At 40.6% G+C, this 17,969-nt stretch overlaps 1 protein-coding gene across 1 annotated transcript in view; it reads right to left on the bottom strand.

The window, feature by feature from the left end:
- robo3 (roundabout, axon guidance receptor, homolog 3 (Drosophila)) overlaps positions 1-17,969 on the bottom strand; it is an 81,406-nt gene that overhangs the window by 14,170 nt on the left and 49,267 nt on the right. The window contains exons 8-17 of the mRNA XM_088320792.1: positions 15,592-15,763; positions 12,126-12,331; positions 9,660-9,741; positions 7,940-8,108; positions 6,138-6,304; positions 5,936-6,057; positions 3,997-4,213; positions 2,808-2,917; positions 1,472-1,655; positions 43-270 (exon numbers count right to left, since the gene is read on the bottom strand). Of these exons, the coding sequence (XP_088176918.1) occupies positions 43-270; positions 1,472-1,655; positions 2,808-2,917; positions 3,997-4,213; positions 5,936-6,057; positions 6,138-6,304; positions 7,940-8,108; positions 9,660-9,741; positions 12,126-12,331; positions 15,592-15,763 (1,657 nt within the window). The remainder of the gene's footprint in view (positions 1-42; positions 271-1,471; positions 1,656-2,807; positions 2,918-3,996; positions 4,214-5,935; positions 6,058-6,137; positions 6,305-7,939; positions 8,109-9,659; positions 9,742-12,125; positions 12,332-15,591; positions 15,764-17,969) is intronic.

Raw genomic sequence — 17,969 nt, 5'->3', positions numbered from 1 at the left:
ACATTGAATGTATCGTTTTCACCTAGGTATTCACAATGCTACCTGCTGCCGTGTAAGCAAAGGAAGCCGTATAGTGGCTCAACTCCTTCCTCTTTTTGCGTCGGCAATAGATCCAAACGCTGAAGCCCATCAGGATGAACCAGCAAGCTCCACCGATTCCTGCGATGAATGCCGGCTGCTTCACTACGTCCGTGATTCGCTCGGCCAGGCTAACGTTAACTTCGCCGTTCTTGGCGTCGCTTGCCACTGAGGGTAGATCAGCAGCTGTTCCTGAGAAAGAAAGTCAATGAAATTAACATGGGCAAAGCCTGTATAGAACTGTCTTCATTGTCAATGATTACAACCAGAGGCAAGATTATGCCTAAAAAATGCAGGCCAACTCGAGCCAGCCCTGCACCACAGCCCGAGCCAGACAAATTTACTTGAATACAAGACCGAGCCTGGAGCAAACCCTAAAATTCAGATTTTATTTGTGAGGACTCGGGGGAGATGATCATTTACATGTTTTGTATTTCTTTTACGCAAAGGTTTTCCATAATTGACAGATTTGACGGGAATATTTGAAGGCTGTCAGCCATTTTGACGGCTTGAAAATTGCATTACTCACTCATCCAGAGTTTCAACACTTCTTCATGAACATTTTATGGCATGCCATTTTTTAGGATAAATTGATCTCATAGGATTTTTTGGCAGAAAAGAGCCCTACAATATTTCTCAAGGTTTAAATTATCTACAGACTTTTATGAACATGATAAATGCATTTGCAAATGCTTGACACTGAATAAGGGGTCAAAGAGAGTGAAAGAGACATCTTGATGCGCACTTGCTTAATTACAGAGAAATACTGCACCCAACTAGGCTTTAAATAGAATCAGGCAAATCAAATAAATGCACCGCTTAAAATGTGTCACCCTCCCGCAGTTACTTAAGAGTGCTAGTGCTTATTTTGACCATCATCATTTTATATAAAGGTTTTAAGGTGCAAGCAAAGTTCTAATGAAAAATGTCACAAAATTCTGCAAATGAGGATCCTCGCGTAGTTACCTACGGCGCATACAGCTAAGGGCCAGAGACAGGAAGGAGTGCTCGCGCTGCTTGCATAGCTCCATGCATCCCTATCGCTCACATAATCAAATTGTTCTCGGTACTCTACTGACTTTTTGGCATATTTACAGTTTGTTCAGTGGATTTTCATCATGGGGTGTCTCAACGGTGAGCATTGACTGTAAAACTCAGCAAAAGAGAAGCCCGGCCCAAACCGAACATAATGATTGACATTTAAAGCCCGAACCAGCCCGAAATTTGGGTCAGACTCGGGCTTAAGATCTTACCTCTGGTAAGAATCTGTTTTCTTTGTATTGTACTTAGTAGTAAGTGCTAAAGCATCGACGCTAATACATACTAAATACTGATATATAGTTTACATATAGTTTTACACTGAAAAAAATGTGAATATTTTGAAAGAACTCACTGATGAGGATGGGCAAAGGCTGACTGCGAGTTCCGACGCCAGAAACGGTGACGGCCGCCACCTCCACCTGATAAAGGATGCCGGGTGTGAAGCCATTCAAGGCTGTAGACAAAATCTTGCCTTCCACTGTCTTGTTGATAAACAACTGAGTCTGGTTGTTGCTTCCACTGGTCACGCACCAAACCTGTTTGTAAACATTCAGACGGAATCACCAATTGCCATGGTAATCGTTCACCGTACACTCGAAAAACAGTTTTATTTCAACAACCAATTTTAAGGATCATCAAAGGAATGCATTTCTTCAAGGCATTGTAACAAGTACTGGAACTTTTTTTAATAAAACTTTGTTACTCTAGTGTCATTACTTCATGGTGTGTTACTGTGTCATTCCACTACTTATGAAATGCATCTTATAATTTTCCTATGTTAGATATTCCGGCATCACTCTCATTGCCACATACTCTGGATCCACCATGTTTAAATTACCTACAAAGTTCAATTGATTCCATTTATGGTGCCCCATCTCAAGCAGAGTCAGAAAACACAGAATTTCTCCTCATGGAGATATTCCCTCAGCGTATATTATCTAGGCCGAATTTACAACTATAAAGCAAAAACTTAATACCCCTGTTCCTGGGTCAAACTGGTGTCACAATCATGCACTCTATCATTCACTCTCTCAACCTTACCTCACTTGTTTAATTACTTCACAGTTCAATTTTCCTCCTCACGGCTGTGGTCACTTGTCTTGATTGCCCTCCTATCATGGCTCTCCCTTGTCACTATTTAAACACTCTTCCTACCCGGCCTTCTGATAGTTCATTGTCTTCCATGTTACATATCAAGCATTCTAGTCTCAGTGTTTTGTTATCCTAGTATACTGAACCCTTGCCTGCCCTATTGGATTGTATCCCTTATGCTGATATGATTTACTGGAACACTGACCCCTCTTCAGCATCACGGACCACGATTATGGCTGCTACCCTACTTCCTGTGTACAGAACCTTGCCTGAACATAAGACCATCGTTTTCTGTTGTAAACAGTGTTTTTGCACTTTCCTTCCGCACCGCCCCGAGTGGGTTCAAGACAATTGTTTCTTTCTCAACTTAGAAATTGGGTCCAATTTGACCCATTCTGGGTTACATTTTGAGTGTGTAAACTTTGGATACTGCATTCACTTCAGTGCTCATCAATGGACAACATTTGGTAACACAAATTTTCATTTTCTTAATGTTGGTGCTTAATGAAAACAGTACTCAACTAACAATTATGCAATTGCACTGAAAAATTACGAAACAAATGTTTTTAATGTTATGTTTTGTGATATGTGTTTACCTTGTACTCGAGAATGTCACCGGGTGGAGGCTCCCAAGAAACGATGATGCTGGTGCCGTTGCTTTGCTTCACCATTGCTACGGTAACAGCTCTTGGCGGGGCACTAGGCTCTAGAAATACAGCATCAAAACATACGATCATCTACTGAGGCAAGGAATGGAAGGATAACACGGAATCTGTCAACTAAACCAGTGGCTCTCAACTGGTTTGACTTAGGGACCCGCCATTTTTCCCTAATGACGTGCTGCGACCCAAATCGAGAAAATGTATCGAATGAATAGGATTGCACAGTTTAAAACAGAGATAGTAGAATATATTTACCATTTATTTTTTCACAACCAAAACAACTTCAGGTATTGCATATACTCGCATATAAGACTACATTGCAAATAAACAACTTTAAAAAGCAAAGATAAGTCTTCACCCAAAATAGTAAAAAATGGTGTATTTAACAATGATACTTACAGACTTGTGTGGAAAAGAAAGATCAATATAATTATTATATGTAAATTCGAACAGTCCATCAATAGCAGAGACTCGTACAATATTTTCGTATTTCGCAATCATTTTCTTCTTTGACTCGATTGTTTTCGTCACCATTTTCCACTTTTCCTTTCCCTTATTACGAACATGAGACCCAATAGAACAGGGCCTTATCGCCATATACTTTGGAATAGACCCTCTGTTTTTTCTTCCTCTTAGCATTATTTTGCCTGTGCAAAAGCCCGCAACCCACCATTTGAGAAAATCTGAAATATACGGAGAAAAAAAAAACGTTGAAATAATGGAAAAGTGTGCTGTATTTTTGCTTTTTTATTTGTAAAATGGTTTTGGTATACACTATTCCTGGAAAGTTGAGGAAAGAGATCTTCGAGTATGTAGAAACCCAGAGACTAAATGGATATGGAGTGTCTCGGGCAAGTTTTTGTTTGCAAGCTCTCAAGATTGCACAGTAAGGTTTCACTGCTTCCACAGGTTGATGTACATGTTTTCTTCCATTTCTTTTTTTATGTTTTATTTATTTGATGCATTATTTTATTCTGGAGCAGTTTTAGGAGCCTCTATGGGAGTATGTAATGTGTAAATAGATTTTCTACTTTTTGATATCAGTAATCTAATCAGTGTAACTAAATTACCTATTAAATGAATAAACTTAAAAAAAAAAAAATATATAGATCCAAACCATTACCTTCTTGTGGGGTTCGAATGAGTATCGTGCGGCTGTCCTTCCCCTGAAATTCGTCAAAATATGGCCGGATCTTGATTTCATACTCAGTTCCTTTCAGAAGGTTAGTAAGTACAGTGCTGCGCTCCGAAGGAGAGTTGATATCTTTGATGAGCCAAGTTCCACCACTGGGGCGATAAAACAGACGATAGCCCTGCACGTACTGCGATTGGTAATCCACCTGAAAGACAAAACCAGACAGTAAGAACAGATTTTTTTTTCAATTAGGCACAGAACATGTAGTGTTCCTCGCAACAATTATACAAATATGTTGAGAAATTGAGTCCTAAGTTGTAGAGCTGTGACATCATTGAAGGAAAACAACACTTTCTAAAAGGCTATTCTCATGACCACAACATATGAGGCCAAAAACAGAAAGCGATTTTAGTGAACAACGATGGCACTTCGCTAATTACTGCTTAGAAATAAGCCATTGTGGCTTTTCCTTCGTGTTTTACGGTGGGTTAGATAGATAGATAGATAGATAGATACTTTATTCATCCCCGAAATTCACATTTCCAGAAGCATCCAGCATCCAGGATAACCTATTAGCATTGGGTCTGCCGAGGGCTTTCCTGTTTTGTTTGCTCACGGTTGGTGCTTGTAAGCTGCCCTCCGTGTGTTGTTTGGCTGGCTCGCCAGCTTTGCGTTTATCACCGTAGCCATTGCCGCTTTTCATTGTCGGTTTCCATTTAGCGTTGTTGCTCACTGCATGTTTTTGGGTCGGCCTCCCTCGCATTCTTGTCTGCCAAGGCTGCAGCCGCCTTTTGTTGACCATCCCGGTGAGCTTTCTATGTGTTATTTTTTACGGTTATCCCCTTTTCGGATGCTCGTCCTTGTTGTACCATTACTGCATAGAACCTGAGACACAAAGACTAGCCATTCTCCACAAAAACTACCAAAACATGGGGTAAAACACTGGTAACCTCTTCGTTTACGTAATTACAGGTTTTGTACATCTTTTCCATGGCCAAATTCAAGCACTTTTTAAGAATTTTGAAAGCCAATTTTTCAATTCCTCTAGTGCCATTGAAATAAGAAATCAGGTGTGAACCCACAAATATATCTGTCGTTTAGATATGTGATTTTTTAATCTAGCGTGTGCATTTATCAAGTAATGTGAATTTTAGATCTGGAGAAAATCGCAAATAAATGTCTCGATCTGAACAATACATGTGTAAATATTTTTGTGACAAATGTCTACCCATTTGGGTGTTGGGTAAAATGACAGCTTACACTTCCAGTTGCAGGAAGGTCTTCCCATTACAATTTACCAACTTTGTTTTTGCTTGGCCCATAATGAATGTCCATAAATGATACTGTTTGTAATACTTGCACTAATACACATTTCATATTGTCCTGTATAGGTGTAGCATGCACCTGTCCTCTTAGGGTTTACCCATAGGGGGCAATGACACTTCATAGGAGAATGTCGTACAAACTAATGTCTGCTACCGTTAATCATCAGGAAACGCAAGGTAGCAGTGCCAGTGTCATTTTAAAGCGGACTTGTTGTGAAACATGAAAGAATGTCAACCATTTATTTGCACTTCACACACAATCCAGCACTTTTCAAAAAGCTAACGTTAAAATGTAAGCAGTTTAAATGATTTCAAGCAACCATAAGAACCCTTCAATTAACACGTAAAACAATATGGCGAATGGTTTGCTAGGGTCCTGGTGTTCCACCAATAACGTCATAGCTCAGGAAGCTGTCTTCAAAATGCATGATTTTGGAATATATATATATATATATATATATATATATATATATATATATATATATATATATATATATATAGATATAGATAATTATATTTCATGCAAAAAAAACGTGTATTTCCTCACATTTTGCATGTTTAAGAATTGGGGAATAGACTAAAGAAAAAAGTCATACACTTACAGCCCAGGAGACTCGGACAGAGGATGTGGTTGGGGTGAAGGGCTCTTGTAGTTGAACCACCACCTCCCCCAGTTCTCTTTGCAACTGCCTGTGGTCCACTCCCTGGCCCGTCGGACTCACATCTGAGCCAAACGCAAGTGCAAATTGAAATTACAGTTCAGTTAAATACACCATACTGGAGTGACCTTATGTTGTGACTGACCTTGTGTTCTGACGGGCTCGGAGATAGGGCTCGGGTCGCTCAGGCCATAAGCATTGACCGCTCGGACTATAAACAAGTAGATGGTGTTGGGCAGAAGGCTGGTGATTGTGTGAGTTTCCTCTTTCACTGTGTCGGCTACAGTTTGCCAAGTGCTGCCGGCCGACTGGCTGTCAAGGATGATGAAACAACAAATAAAGTAATCCCTGGTTTGTTATATTGCAACATCATTGAAGCACATGCAGACACAGGCATGAAAAGGGGCGGGGCAAATGTTTATTCATTCACACTGCAGAACACAATGCAGTGAAAATCCGCAAAGTAAAGCGAAACTGCGATACAGCAAGGGATTACTGTACTGCAAATATAGGTCAATATGTTGCAAGACTTGGATTTGCCACGAATGCAATAGGATGCCAGTCAATATGGTAATAAAAATAAAGATAATCAAAACAATAACAAAACGAGAAATATATACAAGACAGAGTGGGTGGGTGAAAGAGGGATGGGATTGAGCCTTAATCGTTAAAATAGGCAAAACCCTATTCATGGACTTTTTACATCAAATTGTAATCCGATCAAAATAAAAGATTACAATAGATTTATTATTATATTTAGATTCATTATTTGACAATAAATTAATCTAATGATTGTTTAGAGCTAATAATGAATGGCTTTTTTGTAGTTGTAATAGAGTATAACTGTCAAGACCAGAACGGAGACAGGACCCACTTGCGTTGCGTTTCTCTAAGTTTTATTGGAAGAAAGAGAAAGGGTTGCGCCCACGATCCGGTGATTGCTGGACGCGGGAAGCAGGTCGCTCTGATACTTGATTGCGTTCTGAACGCGGGAGTGGATCTTCTGTGGCGGGCGATGGCGGAGTCGGGGACGGAAAAAAAACGGGTCAGTAGCCGGGACAGGAAAGCAAAAACGTGGTCGGGGTCGGAAGCGAGTCGTAAGCCAGAATAGGAGAGAAGAAGTGGTCGGGCACAAAAAGAGGTCAAAAACCGGGACGGGAGAGTAGACGTGGTCAGGATCAAAAACGGGTCAAAGAGACGGGAGCAAAAAACAGGACAGGTAGGAGGAGTCAGGGTCGAAAAAGTCTTGCCTAATGTTAACTGAGGTTCGCATATGGACTGACAAAAGAGGACAGACAGGAGAAGGTACAAGTACTGATTGGGAGCCAATCAGAGTCCGACGCAGTTGGTGCCAAAGGAGCGGGCACAGATGAGTCACATCAGTAATCATGACAATAACGAAAATGGTAATGTATCAATGGTTGTCAATAGTACATTCCTCTTAGTTGTTATTAACTTAATGCTGAGTTTCCCGCACTGTCCTCAAAAGAATGTTTGCAGTATGAGTATACTCTGGCAATAAGATCTTGGAAAACCTCACTTTTCATTCTTTCAGAAAATGTTCTTCACATTATGGAAGTTTGTACCACATCGATCAATGTATTACCAATAAAAGGGTTGGTGGGTTGTTAGTCTGATCACTACCAAATAGGGTTGTAGAGGCACCATTTCCTGTGGTGTGTCTTGAGCAAGTACAAGAGCACTACAAAATACAGTTGTAGAAAGAACCTGGAGAGAATATATCCACTCATTCATTGGACAGCTATAAACGTTAATCCCAATGACATCTAAAACCTTTTCTAAATCTAGAAAAATAACCAAACAAAACTGTCCTAGAAAAATGTTTTTGGATTTGGTCCTCCTGTGGTGTTTGTAATCTAACCAATGACATTGTTACCACAATTTATAATTTAAGACATAATTAGAATCATTATTCCTTAAATTTACCTGAAGGCCTCAATAATATAAGAGGTAACTGCAGCTCCACCCTCGTGAGCATTGGGTTGCCAGGTCAGAGTGACGCTCTTTTTAGACACATCGGTGACAATGGGTTTGTGCGGTGGACCTGGCAACTGGAAAGGTTCAGTTGCCTGAGCAACTGTTGGGTTTGCATCCTCTGTAAAGAGAGAGGCACATATGCATTCAGTCCGAGAAATACAAATATCAGAAAATGTTGATAGCCAAGTAAAGCAAATGTAAGACACATTATGGTGACTTTAACCCATTGTTCAATTAGAGGAGCTGTGCAGAATTTTGAACGTTGTTACACTGCGTTTTCATCTTTCTTGGGGTTTAAGTTGGCATTTGGACTCTAATTGAAGCTGGGTTTTTCCCAGGACCCACCCTTATCATGCTACAATGATGAACAAAAGTTTTTTTTTTTTAAACCTGCAAGGTTGTGCATAACGTAACTCTCCATCCCACATTCCTCAGACCTAATGTGCTCTGCCCTGAACAACACTAATTAAAGATAAAAGCAAAAAAAAAGGCGTCAGGAGGTTGATAGACAAAGTCCTGTCTTTACGATGACACCAGTCAATGAAATTTGTCATGCCACATATAATTGGAAAGCTTAAACTCTTGGGATTCAATTTATGATTACCATTTCAAAATATACTCACGATCAGTCTGAAACAAGATACCTGAAAACTATAAAAGCGGAAAAGCCCACCTTAAACGGTCTGGTAACTTCTATTCATGACAAAATTCCCCGCATATATGGTGTGGTTACATTCACAAAAGTCCAGTGAATCCAACCGTGTAAAATATTTACTCCAAAACACACAATTATGACGACAAATAAAATAAAAAATCCGCCTAAAAGAATTCCTGCATTGTTCGTCAATCTTCTTTGAAATCTGTCTGTTTAAGCTTCATTACTCCCTTCTAAAAATCAACAGACTCGTCAGATTGAATTCAATACTTAAGTTAGCCTATGAGCTTTTGTTTGACACCACTTGCAAGCTTTTTATTCACAGTCCTTAGCCTGTGACAACCTATAAGGGCCTGTTTAAAAAAAACAAAAAACAAAAAAAAAAACAAAAAAAAAAAAAACCTTAGAATCTTTAACCAATAGTGACCGATTCCAATGTGGTTAGACAATAAATTCCCAATGTAAATATGTACACAATTACGATGTGTATTCAAATCAGAGCCAAAGGTAAACGTGGGCGAAGCCAATCGTGATTCATTTTTTACACACCCTTATTACGCATAAGAGTGCACAATCATGGATTCACTGCTAGAAAGAGAAGTCAAACATTTACAACTCTTTCGCAGTGTCTAAAAATTGGCCAAAGTAAAATACACAAATGCAGATACTGTATAGGTGTGCCTTACAGTCCAGTGTGCCCTATATACCAAAAAATACAGTAAAATTTAATTATACTTAATACAGTAATTGTTCTACCTTTGAGAAAAATATGTGGTCTTCGAGTACCCTCTTGACGTTGACATGTTAAATTGTTTTTTGTTAAAAGGAAACAAAAGAGAAGCCCCGAACTTGGAACGCTCGTTGGAAATCCTCTTTCTTGTTGCCTTGCAAAATAATTGTCCGTAAGTATGAAACGCACAAGGAAGAATACAAACTACGGAAGCTCCAAGTGACCAAACCAAACATTTGTCTTCTCATTTTTTTAACCCATGAATATGCCGAGGCTGCTTTTACCTTTAACTGTGAGCACTCCGCTCCAACTTGTTTCACCACTGGAACTGGCAGCCAAGCAAGTGTAAACACCTGAGTCGCTTTCCTGGCAACAAAAAAAAAAAACTTTTGTGTCATCACCTTAGGGCGCATAAAAAGGAGTTTGCGTTTGAGTGTTCAGGTGCACATTAGCAACCATGACATAACACGACATACACTACTTTAGTTTTCTGTTACTAAAAAAAAAAAAAAAAAGGTTGCAAAGACTTGGCCCCTCATATCTCTGGTTTGAGTTCCCCATATGTTCCTGCTTGGAGCCTCTGCTTGGAAAATGCTGGGCTACTTGTGACTAAAAAAGCCAAGAAGAAATCTGTGGGTTCAAGAGCGTTCTCCATCCAGGCCCCAGTGCTGTAGAATGCTCTTCCCCCTGAGATAAGATCTGCAACCTCAGTAGAAGCGTTTAAATCTAGATGTAAGATACACTCCTTTCGCTTATGATTGATGATGACCTTTACTATTCTTCTCCTGTCCTTTCTGGCTGCCTGGCTGGTGACAAAATGAGGGAAAAGACAAACTGGGATGAGTCAACGGACCTTAAGCATGTCATCATCTGAATTGACCAGCAGGCTGTGATGGGAAGCTACTTCGTGCTAAGATTTTTGAGTGTTTCCTTGCCCGCGTGCCGGTTTCAGATGAGGGGATGCTTTTATTGTGGCCTGTGCAGTCTTTTGAGACATTTTGTGATTAAGGGCTATACAAATATAAATGTGACTTGACTTACTTTTACTTACTTTTCAAAAGTATGGGGTCACTTGAAAATGTCCTTATTTTTGGAAGGTACAGCATTGTTTTTTTCAATCAACATAAAATTGAACTAATCAGAAATACACCCCATACATTGTTAACATAATAAATGACAATACTAGTTGCAACTTTCTGCTTTTTAATGCAAGATTTACCTAGGTGTATTTCCAGCAATCAGCACTCCAGTTTTCTAATCGTATATTTCGTTTGCTAATTGCATTAGTGGTCTAATGGATGATTAGAAAACGATTGTGCAATGATGTTAGCACAACTGAAAACAGTTTAGCTGGTTAGATAAACTATATAACTGATCTTTGAGCTAGTCTAGTATCTGGAGCATCATATTTGTGGGCGTGATCCAACTTTCAGAACGGGCAACAAAAAAAGAACTTTCATGTGAAACTTGACAGTCTATTCTTGTTTTAAGAAATGAAGGCTTTTTCATACGAGAAATTACCAAGAAAATTAAGATCTCCTGCAACTGTGTGTAGAGAATAGCACAAGTAGGCTCTGACCAGTGTAGAAAGAAAATGGGAGTACATTACGATCTTTTGTTTAAAAAATAGATGTCTTACACATCCTCAACTAGCAGCTTTGTTAGGTAGTAGCTGCAGAACAGCATTGTCAATAGCAGGAAAAAGGCAACTCCGAGATGCAGAGTCGCAAAGAAATAGACATATCTGAGACTGGCCCCCAAAAAATTAATATACACTAAAAGTCACAGACATTGAACAACTAATTAAAGGTTGAACAGCTTGAGTAAAGTTTTCCCAAAGATGACGAGAGACGTCATCAGTAGAATAGAGCTCTATTTTAATGTATGTTTGACTTCAAATAGATTTTCAATCAGCTTATGGACTTCCTTTTTTCTATAAGAATGATAGTAAAACAAATTAGTCTTCACACAAGTAAATTGCTACAACCACTGTCTGTTAGTTCATTCCTGCCCAGAATATATCTATAATAAAGCTGCTCATCTGTTTTCATACTCTATTTTAAAAACCAGCCTTCTTTGTATCCAGAACTAACGAACACCCTAAGGAAAAAGCCATCCCTGAACATTATACGATACAATTTCCCAGATTATGCCCCTATATCAGTGGTTGGGGAATTAGCATGGGAGGTGAGCAGGGTAAAGTACCGCATCACTTGACCATTAATCAAAGTCAGGAGTTCAAGTCTTGGAAGAAAGAGATTGATGAAAAATGGATAAACTAAGTAGGCGAGAAGAGATAAAAAGGAAACTTGTTTTCATCCACTCCTGGGATGCTTTCGAAAGATATGTGTAGAAGGTCTTTACCCAATCATACATTTTTAATGTTATAAAACAAGTCCATACACGTAGACATGTTTTGTTTTCAGGAGAATATATACACAAGTATATCGACCGTTCAGACCAGTGGTCTCAAACTCAATGCCTGGGGCCCAATTGTGGCTCTTAGGGTGATAGTTTGAGGCCCCCCACCTTAATATGTTCTTACTACAGTCTCAATTCCAGTCTTGTAGTCTGGTGCCGTATGGAAAATATATTACAAAACATTATTCTTTGAGGGTGCGCCTTATAGTGCAGAAAATACCGTAATTTTGGTGGGATATAGGGGTACATTTAACACATTTAACTGTGGAACGGTGGGGAGTTTCATTCAAAGACAGTCAATGATGAAATTCTGTATTTCCGCAAGATACCTGAAGTTTAGAAATCTGGAAGGTGCCATTTTCCATCAGGTTGATTCTATCATCATTCCCTAGAATCCTGTGTCCGTCTTTCTCCCACTGAATACTGGGAAGGGGGTTCCCCATGATGTGGCAGTGTAACTGTGCAGTTGATCCTGGTGCGTACGTGTGATTTGCTGGTCCCTGCCGAATGATCGGGGGAACACGATCTGAGGGCGCTGTGGGGAAGATTTCAAAATATTACAAAATTGATTCAAACGCAGGCATCTACATTTGTGTTAGTAACTCCATTGTATACTGTACATGGCTTTATAGTTTTATAGAGTGATGCACTTTTTACTTGGACGCACAAAAAACCTCTCTCTAAAACAAGCGCTTTAGCTGACATTGAATGACCGAAGCAACTACGTACCTCTCTCCAAGATGATGTACTTGTGCAGAGAGATAACCTCAGGCCTAAAAGATGCAGCTCAAACCTACCCAGACACACTGGTATTGAAGCCCAACCCAGCCCAAGCACAACCAATTCATTTGAGTTGCAAATCCCAAATTTCAAATTTCATTCGTGAGGAGAGAGCTGATTTATGAAAACAAATTAAAACCTTAAAACCTTAAAATCTTTTGTAACCAAATCTAAGTAAATTCTAATTGAAACAATAGGGTTTAAAAAATTAAGTGACATTTTTCCAACATTGAAGGATTTTAGCTGATGGAAAATTTTAAGGCAGTCCATCATTTTGACGGGTTTAACAATCAATATGTGTGTTTATGACCGAATTAGTAATCGCTCAAGAGTCAAATCACTAAACCACAAATTAATATCTAAGTGTTGGTTGGTTGGTTGGTTGGTTGGTTGGTTGTAGGGGGACCATTTCCTGTGGTGTATGTTGGGCAAGTACAGCCTGGTGGCACCCATCCCCCAAATGATGATACTGATAACAACTGGTGAAAACTCCATCAAGGAGTGGTGCCAGAATAAAACCCTATTTAGAAGGAAACATATGCTGCATTCGGGTTATTTGCATACTGCTTTTGAGGGTGGTCTGCTTTAATTATAACAGATAAGACCCCCCCTGCTGTCTGCTTACTTTTTGGGGGTTATTTTTAATTGAAACACATTTGAGGGATGTTTGACTTAACAGCAGCTCACATTGAAAGGAGATTAAGTAGTGTGCCTCCATCCCAGTGGGAGATGGTAAAAGTGCAAGATCCAAAGGCATACTGTTAATCTAAAAAAACAACAGAAAAAATATATATTCGAAGAGTAATTTGTATCACGGTAAAAATTTTCAGTACTTTGGATGAAGAATTGTAATGTGTCCTTGAGGCTTGTAAATCAATATAAAAAGGGTTTTCTCCCCCGTCATTCCTAACAATGGAAACAATCTGAGCTCAATTCAACCTTTGTGTCGCACTTAATGTCAGGATCTTAACCCCTTAACATTAGAGTAAAAATCGCCGTAAATACGAATCCAAGACGTACTCAAAGTCAAATGAATGCTGTTCTTGAAAACCTTAAAGAATGTGGATGGTTTCGGTCTCTTTTAAGAGGTAAAACTCTGAAATAATCACTGCAAGTGCTACTAACATTGAGCAGGGCCTTCCATTTCTGTGTGCTTCAACACGCAGAAATGGAAAGTTTTTATTCTCACCTTCTTTTTTTGCAATTAAATGCCTACAATTGAGTAGAGCATGGGCATCTTAGCTGGAAAACAGGTGCAACAATAGCTTGAAGCCCTACCTGGTACCAATCGGAAAAACTAAAAGTTGTATTTTACACGTTTTTCAAGGGTAGGTTAGGTGTTTCCAAAAGTGGCCATTTGGAGACAAGCGGTTAACCACACTAAAACCTTTGCAAATGTCTATTTTAATTTGGCCATCTTTTTAGATATTGTGAAATAGTTTTAAATGTTTGACTTCTCTTTCTAGATGACACATTTAAGGTTGCGCACGCTCGCACGTCATAATGATGGGTACAATTAATTGCCTTGCGCATGCGCATGTTATTTTTGGCTCTGATTTAAATAGACCCCGGGTAAATGGCATAAAATTATGTTTACATTTTCATTGGCAAACCAAAGGGTCAATCATCATTCAATTTGGTTACTACTGGCTGAAGATATTCAGAACTACTACCTTACTTTTATCAAACAATCCCCTCTAGGCTATTACGGGGTGTGGACTATGAAACAAAGCTTGCCATTGACCGAAAGTGGTGTCAATCGGAAGTCAGAGGCTAAGGGATCTACCGGAAGTCATCTGACGAGTGGGTTTTTTTTTAAAGAGGAGTTTTGGAATTAAATGAATGAATGAACAAAGCAGACATAATCTTAGGCGGTTATCGTGTGTTTTGGAGTAATTATTTCACACGGTTGGATGCCCTAGACTCTGGCGGGTGTAAGGAGGCCATGGTTATGTACTTTCAGTGAATTTGATGGCTGCAAGTCGACGTCTTTGATAAACACATATTTGTTTATCAAAAGACTGATGGCCCGCCAGCAGGCCGGTGGAATGTTACCCGCCCATTTACGGACTGCGTGACAATATTTTTGAGAGACAGATACAAAAAACAGAGAGAGAGAGAGAGAGAGACAGATACAAAAAAACTGAGAGAGAGAGCAAGAGAGAAAAAAAGAGACAGAGCGAGAGAAAGAGGGAGAGAGAGAGAGCGCGAGAGAGTGAGAGAGAGGGGGGTACAGATCAAGAGAGGGACAGAGAGACAGAGAGGGAGTGATGGAGAGGAAAGACAGACATAGAGAGACAGATAGAGAGAAAGAGAGAGAGAGAGAGAGAGAGAGAAAGAGAGAAAGAGAGACAGAGAGAGAGGGGGAGAGAGAGAGGAATACAGATCAAAAGAGGGACAGGGAGAAATAGAGGGAGTGATTGAGAGAAAAGACAGAGAGAGAGAGGGAGGGAGAGAGAAAGAGAGAGAGAGAGAGAGAGAGAGAGAGAGAAGGATACAGATCAAGAGAGGGACAGGGACAAATAGAGGGAGTGATGGAGAGAAAAGACAGAGACAGATACAAAAAAGAGAGAGAGACAGATACAAAAAAAAGAGGGAGTGAGAGAGAGAAAGAGAACAAGAGAAAGAGAAAAAGAGAGAGAGAGAGAGCGTGAGAGTGAGAGAGGGAGAGAGAGACAGAGAGGGAGAGATAGAGAGAGAGGGATACAGATCAAGAGAGGGACAGAGATGGAGTGATGTAGAGGAAAGACAGACATAGAGAGACAGATAGAGATAGAGACAGAGCGAGAGAGAGAGACAGAGAGACAGAAAGACAGAGAGAGAGAGGGAGAGAGAGAGAGAGAGAGAGGGAGAGAGAGAGAGGGATACAGATCAAGAGAGGGACACTAAGAAATAGAGGGGGTGATGGAGAGAAAAGACAGACATAGAGAGACAGATACAGAGAGAGAGAGAGAGAAAGAGACAGAGACAGAGCGCACACGCTCTTAACTCTGCTTGCATGTGTTTGTAACTCACCGCTTTCCACTTCTAACAGGGCTTTTGTCAGTATGCTGCCCGCCACACTGATGGCCTGGCAAATGTAGTAGCCCGAGTCCTCCTCATGGACATCAGTGATGGTTAGCTCGCCGCTTAGTGACACAAAAAAACGGCCTGGTTGTGAATGCTCCTGAGTTGGGAACAGCAAAATCTAGGGAAGGACAAATGTAAAAGATAAAAACAGCTTTATGAGCCTTTCTGATCAGATGTGTTTATTCATAAGAAAACGCTGGTATCATTACTGCTAATGTACACCCACTCTTGACAGACATTTATAATTTATGGTAAAACAACACATTTCCTTCTACGCTACAGGTTATATCATTATTTCTTGTTCTGCCAATCAAATGATAAATAAGATTTCATTTATTTATTTGTAAATCTGCCTCACTAGACACAAACTTCACTGCAGGTCACTGTTCGCATAGTGACTAAAATACTTTTTTTAATCAAACTCTTAACATGGCCACAGTGCCCACATGTTTCAACAGCTAGTTGAGTGCGTTTCAACATATAGGAAAACAAATCGCCAAATATACACATTTGTCATTGTCCATGCCTTTGCAGACTCTCAATGCTGATAAAAGTGGATCAAAAGATGAAAGTTTGAGTGTGTGGGTGTGAGCCATGATGCAAAGGGGGCGGCAGTAGCTCAGGAGGTAGAGCGATCGTTTTAGGATTAAGGGATCCCAGTTCGAATCCCGGCTTGTCCGTGTTACTTGTCGAAGTGTCCTTGGGTAAGACACTTAACCCCCAATTACCCCCAATAAGCAGGTTAGCGCCTTACATGGCTGCACAGATCACGGCCGCTATTGGGAAATGTGAAGCACAATGTAAAGCGCTTTGGGAAGTCATTGACTTGAAAAGCGCTATATAAATGCAGATCATTTCATTTCATTTCATTTCACATGGACACAGCGAAGAATGATGGGGAAGGGTTATCAAGTTCTTCGTGGAGAGTATGGATGAAATGTGTTAGTACAATTTGTAGATACACCTCGCTACTTTCCGCTTTGTTTATCGCTGGTTCACTGCTTTGTAGATTGTTATCATGCATTGCGTTCTGCATTCTGATTGGCTAAACAAGGGAAATGCTTTATATTGTCACAAAGTTGAACCTCTCCACCCACTAAACCTGCTTAGGAGCCACATGCGGGCGCTCCCTAGTAGCTCCCTTGCGGTCTTTCAAAAATGTTTGGTAATGAAAACATATATGGTTGGCGGCGCCCTCTATGGCTGCGGCTGGATCTGCTCCCGACAGTTTCTCACATTCTAGTCAAAAACCCCAATCTTCGACTCAGTTTATGAGGGCGAACAAAGACAACTCTAACTGTAGATTAATATACGATCGCAGTTTTTTGCTGGATATGCGAACATCCAGAAATCCAGCGAAAATTTCGACGATCACTCTGGAGTGTTTACTTAGCCTCGGAGTGCTACGTCAACAGAACACAGCGGCCTACAAAGCAGCGAGTAAAAGTGGCAAGCGGAAGCGCTGTGACCGGGGAAGGAAACGAGGTTGTCGGGCCGGGCTAACGGCTCGGATGAAGGCTAAACCCTTCAAAACGCCTCTACCATCCATTTTCCTATCCAACGTCCGCTCCCTGGACAACAAACTGGACCATTTACAATTGGAATTCTCATCGAACCGCGAGTTGACGAACTGTTGTGCTTTAATTCTGACGGAGACATGGCTAAACTCATCTATCCCGAATGACGCTGTTAGCATTGTGGGGCTAACTGCTTTCCGCGCCGATAGAAGCAGCGAGCTCACCGGCGAGCTCACCGGCAAAAGAAAGGGTGGCGGTCTATGCATTTATGCAAACAACAACTGGTGTAGAAATGCGAAGATAATCTCGAATCACTGCTCACGAGACATTGAACTTTTGACGGTGATCTGCAGACCCTACCTACCGAGGGAGTTTAGCGCGACCATCATTACTGCCGTGTACGTGCCCCCCAGCGCTAATACGAAGGAGGCAATGGACGTTCTCTACCGAACTGTGAGTGAACTGCAGCATGCTTACACCGAGTGCATTTTTATTGCGGCGGGGGACTTTAACCAGGCCAATATGAAAACAGTTCTCCCGCATTTCCATCAGCATGTAAATTTTGCTACAAGAGGTAGGAACACATTAGACCTGGCCTACACAAACATCAAAGGTGCATATAAAGCAGCCCCCCGCCCCCACCTTGGCTCATCAGATCACCTTTCTGTTATGCTAATTCCAGCATACAAGCCCCTGCTGACCAGAGAAAAACCTACAGAGAAGCAGGTGAGGGTGTGGTCTGAGGGGGCAATGGAGGCACTACAGGACTGCTTTGATTGCACTGATTGGGACATGTTTAAATCGGCT

This window comes from Urocampus carinirostris, chromosome 17, assembly GCF_059441175.1.
Source record: "Urocampus carinirostris isolate Australia breed hairy pipefish chromosome 17, RoL_Ucar_1.0, whole genome shotgun sequence".
Lineage (NCBI taxonomy): Eukaryota > Metazoa > Chordata > Actinopteri > Syngnathiformes > Syngnathidae > Urocampus > Urocampus carinirostris.
Note: the sequence above shows the minus strand (reverse complement) of the source record. Positions and strands in the feature narration are given on the sequence as shown.